The sequence below is a fragment of the Aphelocoma coerulescens genome, chromosome 5 (assembly GCF_041296385.1).
Source record: "Aphelocoma coerulescens isolate FSJ_1873_10779 chromosome 5, UR_Acoe_1.0, whole genome shotgun sequence".
Lineage (NCBI taxonomy): Eukaryota > Metazoa > Chordata > Aves > Passeriformes > Corvidae > Aphelocoma > Aphelocoma coerulescens.
In genome coordinates, this window is record NC_091019.1 from 58087481 (window position 1) to 58112315 (window position 24835).

A 24835-nucleotide genomic window follows, 5' to 3' on the forward strand; every position below is an offset into this window, starting at 1 on the left:
TGCTGAAATGCTTCAGTGCTTTGGCAGACAGTGACTCTGGGTATAGGCTTGGACTTGTGTGATTCCAGTGATGTAAAAATGCTCCCACCTTCCGTGGTTTTTGCTTAATACGAAGGAGAGAATAAAGTCGGGCTCTTGGCTGGAGCCCTTACCTTGTGTGTTCTCCAGAGTTTAATGAAAAGGAGTTAGAGGGAATTTTCTAAATCTCAGAAATTGACCAGGTGGAGAGAAAAGGGGTAGTAAATTGTTTTGGGGAGAGAGAGAGTGAGGGTTGCAATATCCAAAAGTTAAAGAGCTACTGTAAAATAAGTGGCTAAGCCTGAGGGTTAGTAAAACTCAGAGGTTGGCTTTGACTCAGCCTTTTGTCTTGCAGCTGTTATTTCTGGCATCCAAGGTGTTTCAATCCTTTATGTGCTAACCTTAAGTGCTCCTGGGTATAGGAAACAAAAAAAAAAAAAAGTATGTTTAGAGAAGGGGAATAAAGGAAAAAGTTTTCCTGCAAGTATTCAGCTTGTCTATGTTAGTGTTCCTTTCCATATGGAAACAGGGATATTTGTGAGTGCAAAACTATGATATAATCTTGAGAATGTTAATGGTTTGCTGAGCTGAAATAGTTTCCTACTTTCTTCATTAGTTTATTACATTTGGCCCTTTGAGCTACTAGAATTGTAAAAGTAATAGTAATACAATACTGGACCGGATATGAGGAATAAAACAGTCGTATTTCCACTGTCTCTGTTCAAGACAGCCTGACTGCTGTGAAGTTCTAATGCTAATTCTGTGTATAGAAGAAATAAAATTCAGTGAGTCTCATTCTGTGCCACTGAGCACTCACATGAGATGTTTTATGTACAGTCATCTTTCATACAAATTGAAATTTTGTGCATTTCTTTCAGTTCAACAGCAGCATAGCAGTGCAGCAGCTGCTGCCCAACAAGGTGGCTATGAAATTCCAGCAAGATTACGGACCCTACATAATCTTGTTATCCAGTATGCTTCCCAAGGTAGATATGAGGTTGCTGTACCTCTCTGTAAACAAGCTCTTGAAGATCTGGAGAAGACTTCAGGTCATGACCATCCTGATGTTGCCACTATGTTGAACATACTTGCTTTGGTGTACAGGTTTGTATACTGGCACAGATAAATACCCGTGAAATAAATACTTCGTATTTGGCTACAACCTTATAATGTTCAAGATTAGAATTTTTTCCCTGTTCCATTTTCCATTAAATTTATTTTCCTTCTTAAATTATTATTAAAACTCTCAAGAGGGTCCTAAAATACTTGTGTGTCTGCCTGTACTTAGAAGTCAAACAAGCTGCTGTCCCAAAAGCCTATGCCTTTGCTTTGGGAATGGAGCTGATTTTGATAGGGTTTTTTTTGTGTACTGAAGGGGCATGTCTTGATTACCCACTTCAAGATAATCTAGAGGTAGAAATTGGACATTAATGTAGAAATAGAACATGCTCAGTACAGTCCTCAACTAGCAAACTATTTACAGTTAGAGGCTTCAGGGTTTTACTTCCTAATTTATGAATATATTCTCAATTATTATTCTTTTGTAGTAGCATCTTCATGTCAGTAGTGAAGTCATCCTAATTGTTATGATTTTTTGTTCCTGAATCCCCAGTATTAATTATATCTCTTTACAATTCAGAGACCAGAACAAATACAAAGATGCAGCAAATCTCCTGAATGATGCCTTGGCCATCCGTGAAAAGACTTTGGGCAAAGATCATCCAGCGGTTTGTATACATACAGTATCATAATTTTAGTTTGTTTTTCACTGAGCTTTTTTTCAACTAATTCTAATATCAAACTCAACAGGAAAGGTTTTAAGACCTGGCTTGTCTTTAAACAGTACAGGTAGGAGGCCACATTATATTCAGTGCTGTTTCACCATAAATAATTTGCCTTTACTTGATTTTGGATTGCCTGGATTTTCTATGGGAAATCGGTTTGTGAAGAAAGATTTTATTTTGCTTACTCAAATCACTTTATTATACTCAGATTGAAGGGGCACTTCTGATTTGGTTTACTGCTGCTTGTAAATGAAACGTAAATCAAGCTTTCGTAAAATTCATGTGATACTTTTGTAGCCTTGTGGGATGCAGGAGAACTCAAAGTATACATGTGAGAGGTACCTTTGTAAGAGAAGAACATGTGAAGATGTGTGCACTAAATGACATTTCCACGAATGAAGCAAAATTATTTAATGATTTAGGTTTTTCTTTCCTCTGTTGTGTATGTATGCATTTAATAATAATAATTTCTTCACTTGAAAATTTCAAGAGGTCTACCCTGCATGGAAAATTTGGAAACATCAATGCCTTGCAGGTGTGTTCATTGGTCAAGTCTTTGTATCAGCAGTTTTCAGTGTAATTAATGTTTCTCTGCTGTTGACAGGTGGCAGCAACTCTTAACAATCTTGCAGTACTCTATGGTAAACGGGGGAAGTACAAAGAAGCGGAACCGTTGTGTAAGCGAGCTCTGGAAATCAGAGAAAAGGTATGAGTGACAAATACAGTGGCTCTGAAGGGACTTTTTCAAGGAGAAGGCAAAGTTAAACACTTACTTTTTTTATGTTTTGGTTGGGTAGATCTTCCAGATAAACCTTGGAGTTAACAGTGCCTAGTAGTTAGGAGTGTCTGAAATTCAAAACAGTGGGAAATTCCAGTAGTGCTACGGAATTGCTGGAGCACTCTGGATATATGCTAAATTCTGTATTTTGTGAGTAACCTTCTTTACCTTTTACCTTCCCCTGTGATAGCTAAATAGTCTTTGGTTTGACAAGAGCATTGGAATTAAAAAATGAAACTTAGTTAAAAATTTTAAGTTGATTATTCTCTATGTGAATATTTATTTTAGTCCATGAGACTGCATCTTCAGGTTTATGTAGTACTCTCCATATAATGTTGTTTTACTACTTTGTTCCTCTTATGGATTGCTCTTCATCATTCTCAGTTTGCAATAGAATTGAATCATTTTCATATCTTTCAAATGCAGCTTTTGCTTTTGTCATCCCCATGTTGAATTGAGGAGGAGTAAAACTAACAGGATGTTTCTACAATACTTATTTCTAAACCCTGACTTGAGGATTACAGAATGTTTTAGTACAGTGTATTTCATTTTCAGGTTCTGGGGAAAGATCACCCTGATGTTGCCAAGCAATTAAATAACTTGGCTTTGCTATGCCAGAACCAGGGTAAATATGAGGAGGTTGAATATTACTATCAGAGGGCACTTGAAATCTACCAAACTAAGCTGGGACCAGATGATCCAAATGTTGCAAAAACAAAGAACAATCTGGTAAGCCTTTCCCAAAGTAGATCTGAGACAAGATTTCTCATTAATTGAAATGCACTTTTATCCACCATGTATTGTATTTCTTATTTATAAAGATAAATATATCACTATGCTGATAACTTTTGGGGGGTATTTTGTTTTTAGGCATCCTGCTATCTAAAACAGGGCAAGTTTAAGCAAGCGGAAACCTTGTACAAAGAGATTCTTACTCGTGCTCATGAACGGGAGTTTGGCTCTGTAGATGGTAAGAAACGGAGTCCCTAGATTTGAATTTATGTTTTATTTTTGTAGCTATGAAATAAAATTTGCAGGAAGCCAATAGTGTCCTGATTAAAATTGTTTTCTGCTTTAGGTGGACTTAAAAGGTGAGCTGATAGTTGTGTTGGAAGTATGTTCATCATAAGAAAGGTTTTAGATGCAGCAGTAAACATTTGATTCAAAATCATGAGGTAGACTTAGTGGGTTTATGTTTTATGGATTTTATTTCTGGCATAATTTACCTTAAGCCCAACTAAACCAGATTTTGGTATTTTAATAGAGGCAGAAAAATGTACGTCCCTTTCCAGTCACAGAAAAAAGTCAATGCAGGATTTTTAGTGACATAAATAAAGACATTGTTTATGCAAGCCCTCCATTAACACATTTAAAGAATGGGGAAAATACCTTTAAATTGGGAATTACACTGTACATTGAAGTCATGTGCATTTTATAAACTAAAAATCCCAGTAAAGAATTTTCATTCTTTTTTTCGTTCCATGACAGTAGCATATGCACCACTTAGTAGATGTCAGAGTAGTTGTTACGATAAAAGAAATAAATTCATGTTTTCTAGCACAGGACTAGACACATGACAGTATATACTGACTTCAAAGCTTCTCAGAAGTAACTGTTTCTAAGTTCAGATAAGAAAAGGAGGCAGAATTGTAAAACTGTAAAAGAGGTGCATGTTTTATTTATCTGCTGTTTATAGTATGGACAGTAAGGTTTTTTTTGTGGTGGTAATAGTATAATTCCCTGGTTTACAACTTCATTTCAGAGTGGTGAAAATCAAACAATAAATACCTTGTCGTTTTGTTCTTCTATAAAATATTTTCTTGTTTCACCAGATGAAAATAAGCCTATCTGGATGCATGCAGAAGAGAGGGAAGAATGCAAAGTAAGACCATTGTTGTAAATATTTTTTGATACTTTTACTTGTTTAAGTTGCAAATCAGATACTTTTTCTCAACAATACCTTTGTTCTAGGGAAAGCAAAAAGATGGCACATCTTTTGGAGAATATGGTGGCTGGTACAAAGCTTGCAAAGTTGACAGGTGAGTAATTTCTTTACAGGACAAACAACTCAGCAATACTCAGCATCTCAGATTAAAGCATTTTTAAAAACGAAACCAAAGCAATTCCTTGGTTAGAACTATAAAAACGATAATAATAAAAATTCCAGACCCAGGACTGGTTTTCAGGAATACAACAGCAGTTTTCGAGTCCTGAGGCTGCTTTTAATCTAGACTGGTTAGATGCAGTAAATGACATAAAATTGCACCAGTTGTGTTCTTGGCAGTCCTTCAGGTGGCAGTGTAGGTCACCTTTCCTTCCTTCTGTACCACTCCTTGGCACATGTGCCCTCCCTGCCCCTGCAGGGCCTCTGGAGAGGGCCAAAAATGACACTGCAAGCAACTACACCTTTAGTTACCTCGCTGGAACAAGAAAACAAAGTTAAACTGTCATAACAAAGCATTATTTGAATTTCTGAAGTCTGAAGAATATACTTGTGTAAATGACAATGTGTACTTTAAAGTGAAATAAGAGAAACAAGGATTTCAGCTTGGATTATAGTTGGTGAAATATTTTTGTTTGTTCTAATTTTGTTATTAATGCAGCTTCTTTAACATGTTGGTGGTACAATGTATTAAAAAACCTGAAACTAGTACTGATAGTCAGTGAGGTTTTTTCATTTACTGAGTATTTGAATTCTCATGTTTAACAAGCATCAGAGCCTTTGTACTGTTGAAATCTCTTTTCTTCTCTGTCCTGAGTTTTGTGTGCAATACATTTCGTTGCTTTGTTTTTCATGTACTTGTTCATTTTAATGCATGAGAAAATCTTTTCTCTGTTGTTACTGGAGCAAAACTTTACTCAACAATACTGTGACTGAGCTGATTTTGTGCCATTGAGACAAAAATGTCTTGTTGGAGTGTAAGACTTGTTAATGAAATGGGCAATTTTTTCTTTTGTTCAACCATGGTTTGAATGTATAGAAACTGCAAATAGGTGTTAAGTAAAAGCTGATGAAATAAACTGTGAATTACTTTTGTGACTAACACATACTACAGTAATGGTCTCTCTATGCACCAATAAGCATATTTTTTGGAAGCTTCACAATTATTCAGTTGGTTAGACTCATCTAGAGCTAAATTTTCACCTTTAGATGCAGCTGAGTACAAGGTTATAGCATTCCATGTTGGCTAGTCACAGGATGAGATGTTGATATACTTTGAAAGGGGTCAGCAGGTGTACATGAAGTACAGTATAGTGTATTTCAAGAGAGAATAAATTACTACAAAAAGATTTTAAGTGCTATATTAATTTAAGCTTTTTTTAGTGAATTGAGAATAGTTCATTGTGTGAGTATATGCATTATATAGAGTTATTTTTCTTTTCTTTCAATAGTCCAACAGTAACAACTACTTTAAAGAACCTTGGGGCACTTTACAGACGACAGGGCAAATTTGAAGCTGCTGAAACATTAGAAGAGGCAGCAATGAGATCTCGTAAACAGGCAAGTATGAAAATTCACCTTAATGATGTTTCTGCATTGTGGTTGTGCAGATTTTCAACTTTGTGCATGCAGAATATAGAAACTTTCAGTGCCTGGTCACCTTCTAATTTCAGACTGAACTGGTGATAAAAACTGATACCATCTTAACACTTGCAGTCTGGTTAATTGTTAGGGCAGTGGCACCATGTACTGGGTACATGATTCAAACTGGGGGGGAAATTATATGGAAAATGAAAGAGCAGAAAACATTGTGGTGGCCAGTAGTCCTCAACTGGCTGCTTGTCCTGGGAGAAAGCCTGTAGCTGGGGGAAAATGGAGAGGTTCTGCTGGAAATCTCCTTTGCCAGTCATGCTGTTCTATTTTCAGTAAGGAGCTGTCAAACTTAAAAATGTTCAGTTTCTGCATACAACTGACTGACTAACAGAAACCTTTTGGTTCCTGTTACTTTTGTAAACTAATGGGATAGATATTACAGTGTCAGTGGGGGCTTTCTTTTCATGTGGTCTCTTTGTGCTCTCAGATCTACTGTTCAAGTAACCCTTTCTCCCTTCTCTTAGAAGGTAGAAGAGAGTTTGGGTTTGTTGGGGTTTATTGGCTTTTGTTTTTTCTTTCCCTTTTGGATGGTTTGATACAATGTCTTTTATAAAAAAGCTTGCAAGACTGGACAAAAAAACGTGGGTTGTCAGTGTTAAAATGGAAAGCAAAGTAAGAAAATACAAGTAAACAACATGAAAGTTCAATTTTAATTTCATTTTTTATATGAGTGAGTAAAACTTGTATTTTTTCTAGACGCTTGCTGCCGACTCTCTATTTTTAAGGATGCTTCAGATTTTCACTGTGCATCGTATGCCACCTATACCATTAATCTGTAATGTGTAGCAGTATCCACACCCCTGGATTTAGATGTGTAGGAGACAACGCTGTGTTACAGCAGCATTTAACACTACCTTTTCATTCTGGGTCGTTCAAGTAATGCTCTTCACTTAGGGGAGAACATCTATGTGGGAACCAAGAACCTGATATCTCCATGCCACTAAGACAACTTTCTTATTCATGCACTTTTAAGAACTTTGGCATCCTTTTCACTTTCTGTATTGTGGTTAAATTTATGGATTTGCCACACACATCCCTGCTGTATTTGTTGCTAGTGCTGTACTGTAGAAGCTGCAGAATATTTTATGAAGTATAAAGCATTCATCTGGGATCTCTTCCTGTCAGCAAGTACTGGTTATGATGTGGAGTAGGTTTATTATAAAGAAGACAAAACTGAAAATAATTATGATTTGAGTTTTGATATTTTCTAGTTTCTAAATTAAAGATTTTGCTTTTAGTGCAGGGTTTTCATAGAAGGTACTTTAGCACTTTTAAGATATTTAAACAATTATTTGATAGTTGATAGGCATTCTTTAACAAAGTAAACATATTCACCATATATTTAGTATGCTTATTATAAGCTTATATTCTATTTCATTTCTTTCTGAGGGAAAATTGCATTAATGCCAAGTGTTGTAAGTCAGTATTTTTAAATAACACAACCTGCTTCTGAGGTATCAGATATTCAGACACCTCTCCAGAGGCAGGTGAAGACTGCACCATTTGGTGGGTGGAAAACTTGAGAATTACATTGATGGTTCATGATCTATTAATTGCTTAAATATTTAGCTGGTAGCTAGATTGCTTCGGGTGAGTGACACAGACACCACAAGGCTTAGATAAGTGATAAGAAAAGAGGAAAAGAATGGCAAGTCAGTGAATTCTCAAACTGCCAAACTGTCCACTTCATGCTGTGTTGATTGTTGCAGTTTATAAAGGGCAACTCAGCTACTCTCTGAAAGCAGAATTGGGCTGATGGAATTGTGGGTTGGTTTTACTTCTTGCTCAGTGCAGTTGTTGTGTGCAAGTTGTAGATTAATAGAGCTTGTAACAAGGTAAAGCCTCTTCCCATTTTATCAAATTCTCAGGGTCTTGACAATGTTCACAAACAGAGAGTGGCTGAGGTGCTGAATGACCCTGAGAGCATAGAGAAGCGGCGGAGCAGAGAAAGCCTCAACGTGGATGTGGTAAAGTACGAGAGTGGCCCTGATGGCGGCGAGGAAGTGAGTATGAGCGTAGAGTGGAACGGGGTAAGTACAGTACACAGTTGGAGAAGGTAGCCTAGGAAATCATCACCTCACAACTAGGGCTGTCCACCCACCAGCCTGCTGTGCTTTCAGGAGTTTCCTGGTTGAGCTACATTGTATTTTATAATTTTGCAGAACCAATTAAGAAATTAGGAGTAACATTTTGTCTGTCATCAGTGCTAAAAACCTAGTAATATTTAAAAATTTTAAGGCATCCTTTTCTGTTGTTGTCTTGAATGGTGACATTTCTGCAAGAATCCCAAGGAGTTGTATTTAAGGCTAAGTTGTGTAATGCTGATTGAGTGTCCTGGTTGTGGTCTGGTGTACAATTGCTTGTCAGTGGTTTGTTTTTACTGGTAGAAATATTCTGGCAATTAACTCACTTTTGCTTTCTTCCTTTTGGTGCCATATTTGCTTGATGTAAACGTTTCTTTAAAAATACTCCATCAGTTGGAATCACAAAGAACATTTGCTATGGAGGTATACTGAGTGTTAGCAGTTTTGGAGTAAATTAAAATGACCAGTCTAACACTAAAATAATTCTAATCTTCTCCTTACTCAGCTTGCTGGAGGAAGGAACACAGCTTTTCAAACTGCTGTACAGTCCATTTCAAGAGGCAGTACCATCACATAACAATGTGATGGTGACTTCATGTTTCCTAATTGAAATTAATATGACTTCCCCATATTAAAATTTGTCTGGAGCCAGGGCTTGTTCCTATTAGTTTCCCATATATTGGCTTCACTATATTACACTGATTGTCATAAAGTAAAAATATATATATACATATACATACATATATATATATAATGTGATTACATATGCATTTTTCTAACCATTGTTTTCCTTTAATTTGAAGGACAGTGCAAGCTTTCAGTTATTATCTGGCTTATGTAGTTTGCTTCTGTCACCAGCTTTCCCATTCCTTATCCCATTGCTGGCAATGGGATACATATTGCAATGTTAACTAACTCCCAGCTGCAGTTCTGCTGAAAATACTCAGATTATAAAAGTGGTGTTGCTTTTGCTGTATGGGAGGGGAAGTAGCCTACTTTGCAATACTGAGTGTTCTGAAGCTTCATTTCTCTTACAATAGCAATCTTTTTTTCCCCCCATCTTTTTGTAAGCCACATGAGACAAAGCTTAGCATTCCAAAGAAACCTTGAGAAAACACGTAGTGCTTTAGTCTTAAAGGAGAATGTTCTTTCCATCTTTGCTTTTGTCTTTTTATTACTGTTTTCTTGGCATTGGTGTTCTCAGTGCCAAGACAGTCAATCAGCATCTATTGTGAATTAATACTGCATCATTAATAAAGGCAAAGTCAGACTGGATAACTCTCTTTTTAATTCTCATTTTGCCCATTCAGCATTAGAACTGTGTACTGTACTCCTCCCTTAATTTTCACTATACTTTGCATGACTGTATGTTCTAAATGGATTAAATTTTTTCTGTTATTGACATTAATGCATGCAAGTTTTGGATGGAAAGGGCCTTCTGGGGAAAAGCAATAGACAGTATTTCTAGGTCAATATTTGAATCAAACTCAGTGATAAATTTGCTGGTCTGAAAAATTAAATTTTGACCTCTCAGGATAAGCAAACTTCATTTTTAGTGTGCTAAAGTGGCATTGCTTCATTCTCATCTTCCTTATTTCTTTTTTTCCCCCTCTTAAGAGAAGGTATTTTGTATTACATGTTCTACGTGAAGTGGGCAACTCTCCCTCCCCCCTGCGAGTGTTTCTATCTCAGTGATGTTCTTCCCTCTACTTTATATGGTGTAGTTTTTTTTTACCCTTGTGTGTTCCCTCCAGACAAAATACTCTGATTCATAAAGCGTAGTAGAACCTTTTATTTGTGTCTGCAGAGCCTGCAGAGAGGCCTGCCTTTTTCCATTTAAATTCTTCCAAAGTGGCCAAGCTGACTGTCTGTCAGAGAGAAAGGTGGAGTATGCAAAGGGACAAACTCAACAAAAAAAATTTGTTGGAAGATGTAATTAAGGGCATTCCACATGTAATGTAATCCATATTAAGCATTTTAGGCTTTGATGTAATGTCTTACACTCTTACAAAAGAACTGAAATATCTGTTGAAGTAAATCTGCCAGTAACTATTAGACATGTTAAGTGAGGTGTTACAGTGCATGTTTACATGCCACTTGTAAAGTTTGTGCCTTAAAGTGAACAGAAGATAATTGAAAATGCAAGGAAATACTTAGTCTTTAAAATGTATGGTGGAAAGGTCAAGATTTGGATCCCTTATTATACTTTTTCTATAAAAAACAGCAGTGAGTACCTGTCCCTGGCATTTTTGTGAATGCTGCAGGACAGATGAAAATCTTTGTGTTACTTATTATAATGTTTGTAGTGTGAGGAAGTATCTTCTCATACTCTAAGCTATATGCTTCACACAGACAGGCTTTTGGGCATGTAAGTCCACTTTCAGGTGGGAAAGGAAAACTATGGATTTCACTACCATAGACGAGAGTTACTCTTGTTTAGTAGGTGCCAGACAGGGGGACGTTGTAGCAGACAAAGTACAGGAGATGGTGATGGTGGGAAGGTGTAAGCAGCAGTAATAAGGTGATTCTCATTCTGAATGACATAAAAATTGGCAATTAAACTTTGCCATAAAAACATCTTGTGATTTTGGTTTTTGATTACTCTGAACTCGGGAACTTTTTTTTTTTTTAATCCTCAGCTCATGTTTTAGAAGTATTTTGTTAATGAAGCAGTCAGTGTTTAACTTAGGAGTTTGATATTTTTATTTTAGATTTGAAGTACCCAAAGCTTGTCTGCTTATTCCTACAGTTCTGGTTAGGTTTACTGAACAGAGTTACACTCTATACCTACCAAATTTGTCTTGCCTTTGGATCATTTTCATTACTCTAGTATTGCTGATTTCAGACCACAGGAATAATTAGCCTTTTCACTGATCTAATACTTCTAGCTGGAATTTAGACTTCAGTTTATTTAATCCTGCCAAGCTGAAGTCTGTCTTTAAGTGTGAACAACATATGCAATTTAGTTTGAAACAAAATACTCAATTAGAATTAGATCTTCTAATCACTTGGTAGCAAGGCATTTTGCCATTTCCAGGTATCATGAACCTATCAATAATGGTCTCTGTACTTGCACAAAGAATGGAAAGTGTGGAAATTGAACCACAGTTTATTTTAAAGGTGGATTGTTTCAGCTGCCTCACTGCATTAGGGAGAGTAGAGAAAATTCCGCTTGGATTGTATATATGGACACACACAGAGATATGTTCTAAAAATACTTGTGAAAGTGAATTGACCCAGGCCAGTTGGATTCTAGTTCCTTAAGGGAATGAAGAGAATTTTGTCTGGAGGTTAGGTGAAGACCTCTTTCTTCTTGCACTTTTGTTTCAAGGAAAATTCCTGACAGAAGTTAAAGCTGAAATGAATGCACTTTGCTCTATTCTTATTTATTTATTTATTTATTTATTTATTTATTTATTATTTTGAGCTAACATCATCTGAAAAAAAATCCCTTTTTTTTGTTTATGAAATGTAACAGCAAAGCTATTTCTTGTTCAAGGTGTTTTGTATTTTATACAAATTCTAACTTGAATGCACAGCATCAGTCATGCTCAGTTGTCAGTCCCATCTCAGTGATGTAGGTGAAACTGCATGAAGATGTAGGTTCTGGTAATTGCAAGGGCCTGCACTTTGTACTTAAGGGCTGTCCAAATAGTTACTCTGAAAAAAAAAAAAGGTTTTGAACATGACCTAGAAATACTGTAAACTAACTGTTCAAAATTGAAAACTGTTGAATTTTTCCCAACAGTTTCATTCAGTTTTTCTCTCTCCATTTCTGACAGGCCTAGATGCCTTTTGTGATTCTTATACTGTCTCCTGCATGACGGGCGTGCACCATCTTCAAGCTTTAACTTCTCTCTTCAGTACTGACTGCTGTGTTTTAGCAAACCCCTTAAGATTCCTGTCAGAGCTACACTTCCCTGTAAACTGGCCATTCCTTCAGTGCTGGTGTCGTTTTTGGTTTTCTATTTCTGTACCTGTGTAGCTTTGCCAGATATGTATCTAGTCATACCAAATGTTATTACAACCATTTGCTGTGTAATACATTAGTAAAAAAACCAAACAAGTAACAATGACCTTTATAAGTAGCTGTTCACTATGGAATAAAGGTAGTTAAAAGTATCACACAAGGTATTATTGAAATGGCATGATGGTGATCTTTACAGGAGAAAAACCAAACCCGTAAAGTAAAGCATGTTCTCCAAGTGCTTTAAAATGTATTTAGAGACCTATTATATGGTTAACATCAATATGGAACTCTGGATGTCTTCACTTACAATTATTCTAAAGTAGCATTGCTGTTTAGTCTTTGTGTGAGATTTTGGCAATTATGCTTTTCTCTACTAATCTTGGTGTTCAGTGATTTGTGTATTTGTCTTTCTAACTTCTAATAAACTCACTCCAACTCAGGTGTCTGTCTTTGCTTAGTAGTGCTTTTTTCTTTTTCAACTCTTCTTTCATAATCACTTAGGTTTTCTATGGACTGGGAAGTGGTCACTTCTAATCTTACTAAACTGTGGTTTTTGTAAGAGTAAAACATTTAAAAATAGAATTGTGGTCCCTTGCAAGTTTCTCTGGGTCAGTACAGCAGTGTAAAACATGAATGCAATATATGAAGAATTAATTTCTTTGTGGTTTGCATTTTCTTCGGTAAAAGTTAAAAACTAAGCACAGGAATTTGACCATAAGTATTCCTGAACAGAACTATTTTTGTTTAGGGATTTTAGGGTTAATTAAACATGTTTGCAAGTAATGTAGATATTTAGAAAAAACAAAACGTTTTGAAATGAAATGCTTTTGCTTGGGGCTTGTACTCTGTTAACCACGGTGTGCTCATATGAAATGGTGGTGGTGAATTGTTGGACTCCTGTGGTGGGTTTTTATTAATGATGAATTGTGGCTTGGGCATGTCTTCACATTTAGAAATCTTTGTTACACGTTGGAAGGAACCCTTTTGCTTTGGTAAGGTTGTAGCTATATGGTATTACATGTTTAGGTAAATGTATATAGTATAAGTATATATCTTAATAGCAATTAAAAAGTAATAATTCATCACTGAAATGTTTTCAAGCCAGGCTTGGGGGTGGGCAGCAAGCTGTTGCAGTATCACATGTATTCACTTTTTTTCAGGATGGCACTGGATCTCTAAAGCGCAGTGGTTCCTTTAGCAAGCTCCGAGCCTCCCTTAGACGCAGCAGTGAGAAGCTGGTTAGGAAGCTGAAGGGAGGAAATTCCCGGGACAGTGAACCAAAGAACCCAGGGTAATTATCTGTTCTTAGCTGTGCTGGTGTCCCTTGGTCTGTGCCCCAGTGTGGCCCAGGGTAGTTCCTAGGGCAGTGTTCCCTTCCCTTCCCTGCTTAGCTAACTGCGTATCATACACAGCTATATCTTAAAGAAGAGTAAAATAGGAAATAACTTCTTAAACTTCCATTGTAAGTTCTGTAACAGCTGAGGATTTATATATGCTTGTAAGAATTAACTCTATTTAAACAATATTTTTTTTTCTTTTTGCTGCTTTACCTACTTGAAGACTAGAAAAGCTTCTTACAACTATTGATAAATGTTAGTCATCTGCAAAACTATCCTTTTCACACAGCAGTGGAGAATAATAAATGTTACTGATTTTCATAGTAAAAGCCTGAGTACAGTAAACCCACAACTAACATTCTTGATATAGCTTAGTATCTTGATATATTCTTGATATAGCTTTATATATTGCTGTGAGCATAAAGAGAATTACCAAATGAAGCCCCTCTTGGTTTCTGTTTTTGTAAAGCTCAGATGTCAGAGAGCAGAGGAGAATGTTGAAAAACTTAGACCTAGTTGTGCATCCTACTAACATTTTGGCCTCAGTGAAAAAATTTGGCCTCAGTGGTAAAAATCACATTTAATGAGTCTGACTGCTCACTCTTCCCAATCTACCACAGGATTATGGATTTGAATGTATGTAATATTTCTCATAAATCCCTAAAATCATTGACCATTTATTGGCTGCTGCAGAGAAATGGAAATGTTAAAGTGCACCTACTCTTTTTCATAGTGGCACTTCTGAGTGTTCCCCCTCACGACTACAGTCATTTTTTCAGGGGTTTTTTCCCTTGCTGTGGAAAACTGGAACTCATTTAGTTGACAGGAAACCGTGTGACAGTGTGAACTTGTGCTCTGAAACAGTCATTTTGGAGAACTTGGGGTGACTTTTGATGGAGGAACTGAATCTGAGTAATGTAGTTGGTGATGATGATGATGGTATTACTTGAGAGAGTGACCTGGAGGCAGGGTCTCACTCTGTTTCTGGAAATGCTCCAGTGAAGTTTTTCTTACTGTTTTTATGGCTGTAAAACATTAAGTACAGCTGCAGTACATGTAGAATTAGCTTCCTCTGATATCTGTTTCAAATTCAGCCTGATCTGAATTTTAGAGTTGTTACTGAAAATTTCACTGCCAGACACTTGATGTTGAAGGCACTGAATAGAATTCAAGGTCAAAATTCCTTTGCATTTATTGGTCCATCATTAAGAACTACCTCTGAGGTAAGAGGTTGGGAAAAAACCATGGAAAGCATGAGATCAGAAGAAGGAAATGTGTAAATGCGAAAACAAACAAAGGCAAGCCAAAGTAGAATAAAAGGGAGATTTCCTTTTTTTTCTTCAGTATTAGCATTTTTATACATTGGTTTTCTGTGTCTATTCAATTCTGTCCAGAGTTCATACATCATAGTTCAGGTATATTGTTGTATGAATAGATACATATATCCATAGCTAATTTTGAATTTTCTCCTCATTTTTGCAAGATGTGGAAAGGTTTTCAGTTTCACAAAGGAGGTTTATTCCTTATTTTCTGTAGTATTTATAGCTAACTCTTTCTGCAGGTAAAGTAACCCCATGTTTATAGGTGTAGAAAATTATGTTTACATATAACTGAAGATATTTGGCTTTGCAATGCCTGTGAGAACTCACCTGCCTTGTTACTGTCTGCACCTGAGTTGTGTTACCTGACCAAAGTCATCTGCCCACATTAACATGAGTAACACTGTGGGGTCTGTAGCACCAGATGAGGTTTCCTCAGATGAAGGCATAAATGTGAAACAAAATTGAAAGCAAAGCAATATCTTCCTTGCTCTCCCTTTCTGACAAAATGGTCTTGTTTTGAGATGTCACCATAGTTCTCAAGGAGTAATTTATTCTTAAAACTTGCAATAAGTGTATTGCATTGACAGGCTTTTATGTAGATAGGCACTTTCAGTGTATAGGACAATAAATACTATAATTTCTGTTCTTGTAATAGTTTTAAAATCCTAATTTATATTAGCTTGTTTTCATAACAAATACAGAGATTTCTGGTATTAAACACAAGCTTTGTAGGTCATAAAGCATAGCTGTACATATTGATATTCCAAGAAATCATTTTGATTTCATTTTCCAAAGAAACTCCAGCAAATGGAATTAATTATTTTTTTCTGCTTCTGAGTGCAACAAAAGGGATATTCAGTGGTTACCATGCAGACCTTTCTTTGATAGCTGAATATTACAATACAGACATAGCACACATATAAATCTTCCTTGCTGTGAAGGCAGCCTCTTTAGGTGGAACATTTCTGAGCCTCCCATCCTTACTAGTGCATTCCCTGCCTGTGTCTCTAGGAAGACCTTACTTTGAACTTGATTTACACCTCTTGTTTATACTCTGCTTCTGTAAATAGGAATTGATGGTGCTGGTGTGAGCACTGAGTGAGAAATACTTGAATAGCAATACAGTCACATCACAGGATGAAGGAAGGACTTAGTGTTCATGCTGTTGCTTGATACAGAAGGTTGAAGAGATTAAAACAGAAAACTCATCAGGGAAATTGCTTCTTTACAATCTTGCAAAAGCCTTTTAGACAAACAAGAAGTATCTTAAAACTCGTCTTTGAAACATGTTATACCTGAAGCAAGTTATCAGTTCTTTATCATATTTCAGAATTCAGTTCTGTAATAATTTAACTTTGATTAATTAGTGTTCTTTATTTTTTCAGTTAAAAAATTTTGACCATACAGCAGAACAGTTAAGATTTCTAATCTAAAAGGGAAAAAACAATCTTTAATTATTGCTGTTACTTACACACCAGAAAAACACCTGTATGTTTTTTGTCCAGTTGTGTTTGTAACATGGAGGGGACTAAAAGTGCATTTGCCAGACTAAAATTATTAAAAATGTTGATTTAAACAAACCCAAACAAATAAAAGACCAACCCACAAACAAAGTAGTATCTCAGGTATGAATAATTTTTTTTTTAATTGGCACTTTAGCAAGAACCTAAAATATGCGTGTGAATTTTTACTGGTGGAATTTCTGTTTCCCTGGAATGTTTTCCATAAACCTTTATGCTTTTTTGGAGAGTTTTCTGTAACAATTTGTTTGTTTTACAGATTAACTTCCTTTGACTTCCATATATAACCCTTGTTGTACCTGTTTCCTTGAATAAATGAGAGGTGTACACCATGCATGAGTCCTTGCTTTGTTGTTGCTAACACTCATGTCAAATATTTTAAATTGTGTGCTTCTGGCTTTTGAAACCCCCAGATTTAGTGCTGGGGAGAACCAGCCAGCCTGTGTTGTGTGGCAGCTGTTGCCCTGTGTTTTGGTTCATTGTCCTGCTAAGCTTTTGCTTTACCAAAGCATTTAAAACTTGTGCTTTGACTGTTAGTGTTGCTTCAGTAGAAAGAAAAGCTGGTTAATATCTAACGTGATCTGTATGGATAAACCTTTCCATGTTACTGGAAGGCATTGGAAAGTTGGCATCAGCCAGTTGTCTCAAGCTGCAGGTAGCACTGCAGGGTTAGGGCTCATTGTCTTGTGACCAGTTCAATAAATATGTATTCAAAGCCCTCATTTAATTCTGAAATAGTTAAAGAGCTCATGAAAAATCAGAGCAAATGCAGAATATTCTGAGGAATGGACACACTGGTGTAAAGGACATCAGACATTCCATGATAGAAGTGTTAGGGCTGATCCTGAATTTCATTACACACACTTGAAAATATTTTTTGTTAAATTTTGTATATATTTGAGAAATGGAGGTAAATTATTAATCCTCATTTCAAACAGCAGCAGATATTGCAGTTAATGCAGTGATATTTTGACTGTCAGTATCTCCTGGATAGGTGATTAATTTTTTCCCCTCTTCCATTGCTTTCCATACCATATTCCAGGGTGCTTGTAAATACTGCTTGGGGTATTGTAAAGCCAAAAGCACAACCAAAGTTAACAGCAGCAACCATCTTGTTTCTTTTCACTTCAAAATATTTAAAATAAAACATTCTAAAATGCTTTTAAGAATTGATTGATAAGACTTACCTCAATGAGGCAGAAAGTACCAAACTAACTTTTGTTGTAGCTTTTTCAAGGTAAATGCTGCCTGCACAACAGACTTGTGTTTCAGATGTTTTTTTTCCTAAACTGTCTGAATGTTTTGATACTTTTGTAAGAAGCCACACAAAATTGAAACTGATAATTGATTAATTAAAACTCAGTGTAAGTCACTGTATTAATTTGATGTGCTTTAAAAATTGAGATTTTGAGTTAAATCAGTTGCCTGAAATGTTTAAGCTCTAAGGAGCTTGTAATTTTGGGGGGTTTATATGTAATTAGAACTGAGTACAAACATATTTGAACTTCTGTACTTGTTACCTTAAAGGCTGTCCCTCAGATCAGTTTTGGGACGTTGCTCCCCCTCCCTTCACTGTGCATTGCTCGTTGTTGTACTTGTGTTTTTAGAGCTGTAGTTTTCAGCCATTCTGATTGGTTTATCCTTGCATGTTCACTGTCCTGGTTGCAGCATGAAGCGTGCCAGTTCTCTGAATGTTCTTAACATGGGTGGCAAGGCTACTGAAGATCATTTTCAAGTAAGAAGCCCTACAATACTCTTACAAAAATAAATACTGTTTAGTAGGGTTTGGGATAAAAAGAGTGTGATAAATAATAAACCAGCAAACTCAGTGATTGTAAGATCCTTCTTCACTAAGGTGTTTGAAGCGTGTGCTTAAGGCATCATTCTGTGACACTTTTGTGAATTGCTATTAATTTTAAGAAAGGGTTCGAGTTCAGCCAGTAAAGAGCATTGGCTTTTTTGATACCAAGCAGTCTCTGGCTTTGGACTTCTGTTGGATATAAAACTTATGGAATATTACATTCTTGTAAAAGCAACTTAAAAATGCAAGAACTGTTAAAGCCCAGTTCATTGTTTTTTTATTTCAGCCCCTTTATTGCAAAGAGCCCTGTCATTGTAATTGCTGTACATTCCAGGTTCCCTTAAACACTTAAGTTGTTTCTGAGGTGGCACAGGAGCAGTCTCAAAAGTTTGTCTGATCTGTGTTGTGCTTCTGCTAATATAAAACCTTATTTCGCTTAACTGTTCATGGTGTGCCCAAGTGCTACTCCTCATTGCCTGTTTTTACCTAACAAATCACTGTTTAAATGGTCAAATGAGTGAGCAATGTTCTTCTAAACACTGCTGTGTGTTTTACTAACACAGTAACTGCTACTAATTTTAGGAAGATAAAATTGCTTCTCTACTAACAAAACTGTAGGTGAGGATCTTCACCACCATGTGTCCTAAAGTAGCAGGAAAGCCCCAACTGTGGCTCTCCTGTCCTCCCAGTAGTGTACAGGGGTTGTAACTAGATGATCCCTAATGAATGTGCTGCAGAGTTCTCTGTGGTTGGAAGTGTAAGCAAAACTTTGCTCAGGGTGAGCTTCAGCCAAAACAAATGCAGGGTAAAGCACAATTCTCTGCAGCAACAGTGCCAGGGTTTCAAAGAGCTGTGTCCAAGGTGCCCCTGACTGGATGGATCCTCTGTGTGTTTTTAATTGGTGTGACTTCCAGGAGAGGGGTTGTTTGTTGGTGTGTACAACGCAGTAGTAAAATTGGTTCTCACTTCTTGCGAACTTTTGTAGTTCCTCCATTGTAGGCACCCATGGCAATTCCCATAAATGGGCTCTTGCATTTCTGGGAAGGCTTGGGTTGGATTGTAAGAGTGTGTTTTCTTCACAGTATTGCTAGTTAAAAATTGGGGGAAAAAATGTTTATTGGACTCCAGAAAGCATCCCCAGTCCGGCACGAACGGTTCTCAGTAGTTCATGTTTGTTCCCATTTGTTAAAACTAGTACTTTTGTTTGTTTGCTTGAACTATCTGGACATCTGCTTAATTTCTTTGTTTGTTTTTTTTTCCCCTTCACGCAGGAACGAAATAATTGTCTGACAGATTCGCGAGCTCTGAGTGTCAGTCATTCTGATCTGGCGCACTGAGGTTTGGGACAGAAGCTAGCTAATATTCCTGTGTGAATAAAGAAGCACTGAGACCTTCAAAGCTTTGGTTCTTCATCCTTGTGTATAGGGACACTTAGTTTATAGATGATGTTGGTTTTTTTCCAATGGACTGCTGTTTTTACTTTTTAAATAGGGACAGTTTTAAACACAGCATTAGTGGGTGTTTTCTTCTAAGGGAAAACTATAGAAGCGTATTGCTCATTGCACTGCTCCCGTTCATGCTACTTACATAAATTTCTTTCATAGATCTGACTCTTACAGCAGCCAAAAAAAAAAAAAAAAGTAAAAATGCAAACACATTCAAAGCATACCAAAATGCAACAGTGTTGGCAAATGCAAGCAAAATTAAATGTGTGGCAGTAAATACATATAGTGCTGGAATGAGAAATGGATAAATTTATGTGCATTACTGTAGAAATTCCAGTTGAGCATTCAGTAGTGGTGGGGTTTGCCCTTGCACCACTGATCCTTGTAATGGTAGAAGCCTTGGCTGGCAAAACAGCACTTAGACACGACTGACTTAACCACTAGACTGAGCTATTAAATCTTACAGAAGTGATGGCTGGGGGTAAGTTACGTTTAGATAGAACGAATAGCAACACCTGTGACCGTAACTTTTGATAATGTAAGTCTTAGGGCACAATAATCAATGGACATAGGATGGTTTGTGTACATCAGGAGAAATGGAAAAACCCTTTACTTTGTTGATTGAAGAATACTCAAGTTTCGGACTGCAACTGTCCCAGAGCAGCTGCTGCTGCTCTCAGGGAAACATCGAGCCTCAGGTTGACTTTCTCGCTTGTCCACTGGAATTCACAATCCCATTCTCTCTTTGCTGAAAGTGCCCAATGTTTCCTTGTGCTGATCCCAAATCCTGCCTTTCTCCATACCAGCTGGTGACAGCAGAAGCAGGCACCTGCACGCCAGGATGTCACACTGCAGAGTGGCTGCTCTGCAAGGACCACTCCGTGCTAAGGGCCCTCGTGGAAGCGCTCAATGGCCGTAAGTGGCAAGTGACCTGTGTGACCACATATCCATGTTAAATCCACTTAGTTAATATATATATGCTGTCTGTATACAGGACTGCTGCTGGAACTATGTATGTTTTAAGGATTTTATAGACATTAGGATTTCCTTTTGCTTTTCTGTAAAGCTTGTAATTTTGTTCATCTTTTGTAAAAATTCTTATTTGTGTTAAGTTGGATGAGAAAGTAAAAAAAAACCAAGCAGTGTGTGTACAAATGTATTTGTGGTCATAGCTGCAAGTTGGAAAATGTCGAACAAAATTAACTTTGGGAAAAGCTGGAAAATTCATTCAAGGTCAGCACCAGCTGAAGGAGGTAAAATATAGGAACATATGCAAGTTTTAGTATTTGAACAGGCTGTGAAAAGTCATTAGAAGTAGTACTTAATAGGAGTATTTGACTGGGTTTGCACCTGGTTTTAAGTTGGTTACAGTAACTGATGCAAAAAGTTGTCTGTGTAATGCACTTAACAATGTTTACCAGGAGGTACCAGCTGAGCATCTCTGCAGAGGAAGCTGCGCATGGTGCACCTGCTTTAGAGACAGTGTAGGAATGGGGAGAGACAATGCTGCTAATAATTATGTAGAAGTTTTAGCACATAGTGCAATTCATTAATGAACTTGAGCAGGAACAGGTTGTTGCTCAGTTATCCTAACAATAGATACTCATATAATGTTGACTCTGGAGTTTTAATCTTTTTATTAAGAGCTTTTTATATTAAAAAAATATGTAATATATATACTTTTTTTTCCCCCTAAAGTAAAATGTGTTGTATGCCCCCACTGGTGAATTGGGCTCTCTGCACAAAGGCAGACTGAGCTGGCTTTGCTAAAGAACCGTGTCAGGCTGCCAGGCCAGGGGTGCCCATGTCCAGCCCCTGCTCTGGCCAGGAGCTGCTCCCTGCAGACGCCCCGAGCAGTCCCTGTTCCGCACCAGTTGCTCCCGGTGCTGGAGACACCCACAAAAGTCTGGCTTCCACAAAACTCCACAGAACTATTCAGTCACACAACTGGTTTGGTAATAAGGAATTACTTAAACTGAAGGATGTGATTCCCACATCCGTCTTTCAACTTTGAAGGAAAATTATTTTTTGCAACCTTTCAGAAAAGACCCCAACCCTGTGTAAATAGCAATAAATTATGTAACCATGCCAAATGACAGTGTACAGTTAGTTTCAAAGTGCAAGACTGGTATGTTGTGGTGATAGTGAGGGAACTTTATTGGTCAGGATCTTGATGTGGGTGGCATTACTAATACTGTGCTTTTAAATGTTTTAATCCTTTATATAGTATTTTAAAGTGTGATGGAAGCTTAAGTTGTTGAGCTAATGCTTATTAAACAATTCTTGTATTTAAGAGGTAATTTTTTTTTCCTGAGAAGAAACAAAATTCAAGACTTCTTTAATCCATAAAACCCTGAGAATAGTAGCCAGGTCCTTACTGTTAGGAGCCAGTGAGCTGTTTGCAGTTTGAGAACTTGTAAAAAAAGAAAAACCAAATTAAAGTCAACATTCCCTGTGTTTGAATCATGAATGAGTTACTGTCAGGACATGGTTTGTATACATTTATATTTCAGACAGGCTTCTCAGTTCACTTTCATGCAAGATTTGCTTTCTGGGTTTCCCCTTGTAAGGTTCCAGTTGTAGCTAAGAGTCTGCATAAAGAATACATCCAATTGTATCTTTCTGGGATGTTTTCAGCACCAAACTAAACAGCTCTGATGAAACAGAAAACTGGAAAAGACCTTCAAAATTGACAGACATCTTGTTAGGAAAACTACAACCTTGGTAGTGCAGGTTGTTTTTAATCTGGCTTTTTTGTCCTTGACTAAAATTTGAAGGGTGAACTTGAATAAAAACATAATGAGGACTCCACATTAGGCCTCAGATTCTCCTGCAAACAGTGGTGAGTGGGTGTACAGCAGGATGTGGGATGAATCGTAGATGGAAATGTTACTGATAGAAGGTGCCTGTTGCCCTTCTGTCTCTGGTTGTGTGCTCTATTGGCAATATTTGGTCTTGAGTTTAGATCTTACTAAATAGTCTTGTAAAATGTAATTGTTTCATGATTTGCTCCTCTCCTAGAGGAGTAACTGACCTATTGCTGTGGTGTGTCTGCACTTACCCAATGCAGAAAGTGTCAGTCACCTACAATTTGTACTTTTTCTTACAATAAATGACACCCTCGTCCCCCAAGCATTCCTGAATCGTAGTAAATTAAAATGGTTTTGAGCTTGAGAATTGTACTTAAATTGTATCATTTGAATCCAGAGATCTTGGAAATGGTGTGGTTCTGTTGTAAATATCTATTAAAAGGGGTGTGCAGTGCTGCATTAACAGTGTGTTTACAGTAGTTGATGAGTTGAAGTTACTTTGGTTCTCGTTACGCAGGTCGTGTTGTGTGTGAGGGCTGCTAAGAGAATGGCATTTTTGGTCATGTAAGTCTGTACTGAGAATAAATGTTAACAGATGTGATGCTGAGAAGTTTAGTTTCATTGTCATCGATTTACAGAAGTACATGGGGGGTATAAATATTTAGAATTGAGGAAAATCTCAAACATCTACACTGGAGTATTTTTTTCCCCTAAAACCATTTGCAGTCATGCCAGTACATGGAATAGTTAAGGTCAGTAGTTTAAAAAATAAAAGCCTGAAACAACAAAGCAAGAAGCCAAAGAGAGTGTGGGGGTCTGGTAGAGGTCAGAAGGCCCAAGCTGGGAGGGTGCTTATGCTCACAGTGAAGTTGCAAACCTTCCTTAGTTACAGCTGCTTGAAAATGAGAAATATTTAGGGCACCACAGCTGGAAATTCATCTAATGTTCCAGCTCCATCAAACAGGTTGAAGCTGCTCTTACATTGTGCCGGCACACACAATGGAGAGAGACTAAAATGTGGATATGGCATGGAACAAGCACAGTGAAGTATTTTTAACACCAGGTCTATCCTTGGGCTCCCTGTATTTACACTCTTGTCCCAGTTCAAGCATGGAAAGGTACTGAGTCTTTAGTTGTAATCTGAGTAGTAGGAGTATCTTACTCTAGTGGCAGTGGGTTACAGGATCATTCAGTCAGGTCAGAACTGGAAATGGTATTTTCTGTTTTCTAGGACTTGGTTTAAAAAACAAACCCAAAACCCAACAGCAAAACCAGAAAACCATTTGTAATGTCAGTGTTCACTTGAGGAGAACACACAGCACACACACCCCTCCAGCCCTTGAATCATGACTTTAATGTTTGATTAAAAGAAAAAAAAACCTTCCAAGATTGGCTTTCAGATGCTGCATTTGGTTTCCATGAGTAGTAGCTGCTCCTCACAGCTATGTCTGAAATCCCATTGAGTTCACCCATCTTACCCCATAAAACTGCAGGAAATAAACTTCCAGAAATGTTACCTCTAACAGTAGCAAAGCACTGTGATTTGAAAAAAGAAACTTTTAATGAAGTTGTTCAGCGTGTGTTACTACATCTGTTTTGTTATAGGTCAGTTGTGTCAATGCTTTACTCAGTAGAAATTAATTTGGTTCTCCTTTTCAAAGCAACGATCCCAGAATCCTGTTTTGAGCTTTCTGCTGAAAAAGGCCTCTTCAAATCACAGATTATTTGTAGTTTAATTTGAAAATGTTTGAAGTTTCTCAAGTGTCATTTAACTTTTCAAAGTGTAGAAAAATATTTAAGTAGTCTTGCAGGATAAAGACTTAATACATTCTAGACTGTAAACCTTCTTTGTAAAAACTGATTGAATTCTTTTTTCTTGTATAGAAAAAAAACTCAGTTGTGAAACCCAAAGATCAATAAAACTGTATAAAGGGAAGGTTCTAAAATTGCGTTTTTTAAAACTTAACCATGGTTCAGCACTTTTGACACAGGGCTTCAAAAGACAGGTGCTGTGTTGGGTTCCCATGAGGGTTTACAACCCCCAAAGTTGCACTTGGGTCAGATGGACATCCTGGGCTGCTGTCTGAGGGTGGGAGTGAGGGACAGGGCAGCAACTGGGAGTGAGTGCTGGCTGTGAGCCTAGTGGGGCTCAGCTGGATATGAGATTTTAAGGTTTGTGTGTGCTGATGAGCCAGGAGACAAACTAATGTACTCTGACACAGCTGGAGAGAGAAATAACCAACAAACCAGCAGGGGCAATGACAGAATACTTGAGCAGGTAAAATGTTACTTCTATGTGTTGGTAAAAGCGTTTTTCAACAGGTAAACTGGAACTTCGATTACAGACCCATCTGTGACTTTTAACACCTAT

General features: G+C 37.2%; 1 protein-coding gene across 6 annotated transcripts in view; it reads left to right on the forward strand.

The window, feature by feature from the left end:
* Nucleotides 1-24400, forward strand: part of KLC1 (kinesin light chain 1) — a 48206-nt gene extending 23806 nt beyond the window's left edge. The window contains exons 5-16 of one of the 6 annotated variants that reach the window (XM_069018370.1): nucleotides 897-1122; nucleotides 1658-1745; nucleotides 2407-2508; nucleotides 3136-3309; nucleotides 3451-3550; nucleotides 4413-4462; nucleotides 4552-4619; nucleotides 5974-6082; nucleotides 8044-8205; nucleotides 13390-13520; nucleotides 18077-18143; nucleotides 19481-24400. In XM_069018370.1, the coding sequence (XP_068874471.1) occupies nucleotides 897-1122; nucleotides 1658-1745; nucleotides 2407-2508; nucleotides 3136-3309; nucleotides 3451-3550; nucleotides 4413-4462; nucleotides 4552-4619; nucleotides 5974-6082; nucleotides 8044-8205; nucleotides 13390-13520; nucleotides 18077-18143; nucleotides 19481-19546 (1343 nt within the window). In that variant the 3' untranslated portion in view covers nucleotides 19547-24400. The other 5 variants (XM_069018371.1, XM_069018372.1, XM_069018374.1 and 2 more) reach the window with 5 other exon arrangements.
* Nucleotides 24401-24835: the final 435 nt, after the last annotated feature.